A 3,113-nucleotide genomic window follows, 5' to 3' on the forward strand; every position below is an offset into this window, starting at 1 on the left:
ACACATGCAGGACTTTCAACAATATTTTTAGAAGGTAAAATGATAGGTGTACAAGTCAAAATACAAACAATTATATACAACTTCATGTATTTCTATCAATACATCATCCTTGTAAGTTGTGTTAGTATTGAAAAAATAATTGAAAATGTGGGGAAAGGGAGATAATCTGAATCCACAATAAAAGTCATATTACTTCACACAGATTTTTTCAACTGGCTTTTCCAAACTTCTGTAAATTTGATTTTTTTTTAAATTTAAGACTTTTATTTTGTCTTGAAAAAATGTTCATTTCATTGAATATTTTCAAATTAAAAATTTGTGACAGAACAATATGCTTTAAAAAAAATTGTTCATTGTTTTGTATTTCTTATTATTTTACACATTAAATTAGACATGTATTTGTTGCTGTCATATATAAACTGTACAGTGAATTAATAAAATTTTGCAGTAGTACATGAACATGAATGCAAATTATGGATAAAAATAACATGTGGTATGAGTGCCAAAGGCAATGAGACAATATCAAAGTCAAAATGCATTTAAATTTAGCAATTATAGCTCACAGTACGGCCTTCAACACAGAGCATTGGGCTGGCATGACTGATCATATAGATGTACTTCATAGCTATTCATTACTCTGACTTATTATTTGTGTGTAGTGGTACCAACACACCAGACAGGTTTACCAGACAACCACATACAAAAACAATATTGTCAACTACATCACTTAAAATCAATGGAATTGGTCCTTGCAAGATTTTAAAATCTTTCATTCGTCCAATAACACGCTCAACATGAATCCGAGCATTTGAAATTTCAGTATTGCTGATATTTTTGGATTCCCTAAACTGAATGTTTTTTCTTGCAAATGCTGGAATTATTAGTTCAACATCTCCTAGTAGAAAGTCATCTTTATTATTAAAGCCCTTATCTGCCATAACTTTATCACCTTCTTCAAATAAATCTAAAATGCCACATCTTCTAACAAGTTCAACATCTGACATGTCACCACCTGTTGCATGAGATACAAATGAGACTGTACCCCCTGGAGTACATGCAACTAAAACTTTGTATGTGTGTCTGGACTTGTAGTTAGAATATAAAGCAGAATTAGTGCTGTCCAAGGATGGCCTCTCTGTCTGTACCTCTGTGCAATCAATAATTGCCGTTACTTTTCCGTATTTAGAATAACAATCAGGATAATATTGATCCAATTGATCCCGTGTTGGCCAATGAATAAGCGGTCTTAACTCTAGGGCAAGAAGAGAAATCCAAGTAGTGATAATTGATGAAACTAGTGAGCTAGAAACATTAAACAAAGAGGCCATAAATTCCTGGTTCAAATTTAACCTTAATTTCATTAGAGTCATCAACAGTTCATCTTCTAAGGATAATTTGCGCTTTGGTCCAGGCTTTTTAGCATTATTTTCTTGGTAACTTGTTGTCTCATGTGAATCCTCACCTTTGTAATACTTCATATTTGAAGCTGGTACACTAACTTCATCAAGTAACCAACAAAATAAAGAATATGACGCTAATCCTGTATGTAGCCTTATAAGATTATCCGAATGTTTAATGCTGATTATACCAAATGAATTTTTTTTTTCAAGATCCTTAATTTTTTCTTTTGCACTGGAAAGCTGATGGTCTTTTTCAGCCAGCTGGATTTTCAGGAATTGTATTTCTGCACTCAGACTTTCTTTTGATATTTCATTCTCATCAATAATATCATCAGATATATTACATGTACTTGAATCCGTACATATATTTGTTGTCAGACTAACATTTTCCGAGTCTACAAGTTCTGAAAGTTTTTTCCTGCTTTTTGAAGCCACAGGTTTTGAATGCACTTCAGTGTTTCTCATTAGAAGCCGTCTAGGAGTTGTTATTTCATACCCTTTCATATGAAGTTTGGGATGTGGTGCTAACTCACGTGGCTGACCATATTCAAAATGATTTGAACACACTCGTGTATTTTTGTTCACTTCATAGTTGTCCCTGTTAAGTAATTTGCTCCACTTTTTGTACCATTCTTCTTTTGGACATTTGTGTAGCTTTATTGATGCGTTTGAACCGAGATGTTCTTTCACATGGGGCATTACCAAAAACCTGAAAAAAGAAGGCTAAGTCAGGGTGGGGCCACTAAGCAATCTGCCCTCTTTGCAACCAGCTGATATTGATTAAAGCCTAGGGAAGGAATCGAACCTTCGTACCCTGACCAAGCCCTCTTATTTTTCAGAAATTGACAAATAATTTTAGATACAAATGTAAATATAGTTTATTTTTAAGGAAGAAACATGGGGATCCACGGTAACACATATAAAGAAACACTGAAATAAGTAAAAAAAACGTTAGTTTTGACGAATCTGTAAAATAATTTTTAGTCTGTGATTCCTTTACTAGCCACCGAAAAAGAACTATCAGCCAGAGTTATTCAGATGTTAAACACAACCTCGAATCACACTTGAATTTCTTCTCATTTCTAAATGAAATTAAGTGTAATTTGCAACTCAATCTATCTCTAAATGTTTAATTACTTGAAATTAAAATATCATGCTTTATTATATTACCTGTCCTGCTGATCGTAATCATTATTGCATCCGTAAACTGCACACCTATGCGACATAGTTTTAGGCAAAATGGCGCTAAAGTAAACTTCTCGATTTACATTAAGGGGTTCTTGCATCAAATAATGATATACATTTGTTATAATCTTTGCACTGATGGGAGTAGCGTTGAATATATATTACTTCATCCTGGCACAGGATGGTTTCTTTGAGCTCATATTTTTAAAACTCGTGATGAAAATCATTGACTCTCCTTTCTAACAATAGAAAACTGTAGCTCAATGCTTGAAAGGAGAGATCTAACTTCCAGTTTAAAGAACTACAATTAACAATTTGTATGTTCATATGCTTCATTAGATGTGTATTGAGTTTTAAAAACTCATTATTCAATATGGGTTACTGGTACAAAGTCATTAAAAGTCGCACTGAAGATATGACATGACGTTAATTTTCATTCGTTACTGTCATATTTATGACAAATTAGAAAACCAATAGAATTCTGACAGAAATAACTTTCGTCCGTCTGTAAATTTATTTTTAAAATTA

At 32.7% G+C, this 3,113-nt stretch overlaps 1 protein-coding gene across 1 annotated transcript; it reads right to left on the bottom strand.

Moving 5' to 3' along the window:
• Positions 1–632: 632 nt before the first annotated feature.
• On the bottom strand, positions 633–2,099 carry LOC139483103 (uncharacterized). Its single transcript, XM_071267137.1, has one exon. It carries the CDS (start codon positions 2,097–2,099, stop codon positions 633–635), a length of 1,467 nt encoding a protein of 488 aa, XP_071123238.1.
• Between the last annotated feature and the right edge of the window lie 1,014 nt (positions 2,100–3,113).

The sequence above is a fragment of the Mytilus edulis genome, chromosome 7 (genome assembly GCF_963676685.1).
Source record: "Mytilus edulis chromosome 7, xbMytEdul2.2, whole genome shotgun sequence".
Classification (NCBI taxonomy): Eukaryota; Metazoa; Mollusca; class Bivalvia; order Mytilida; family Mytilidae; genus Mytilus; species Mytilus edulis.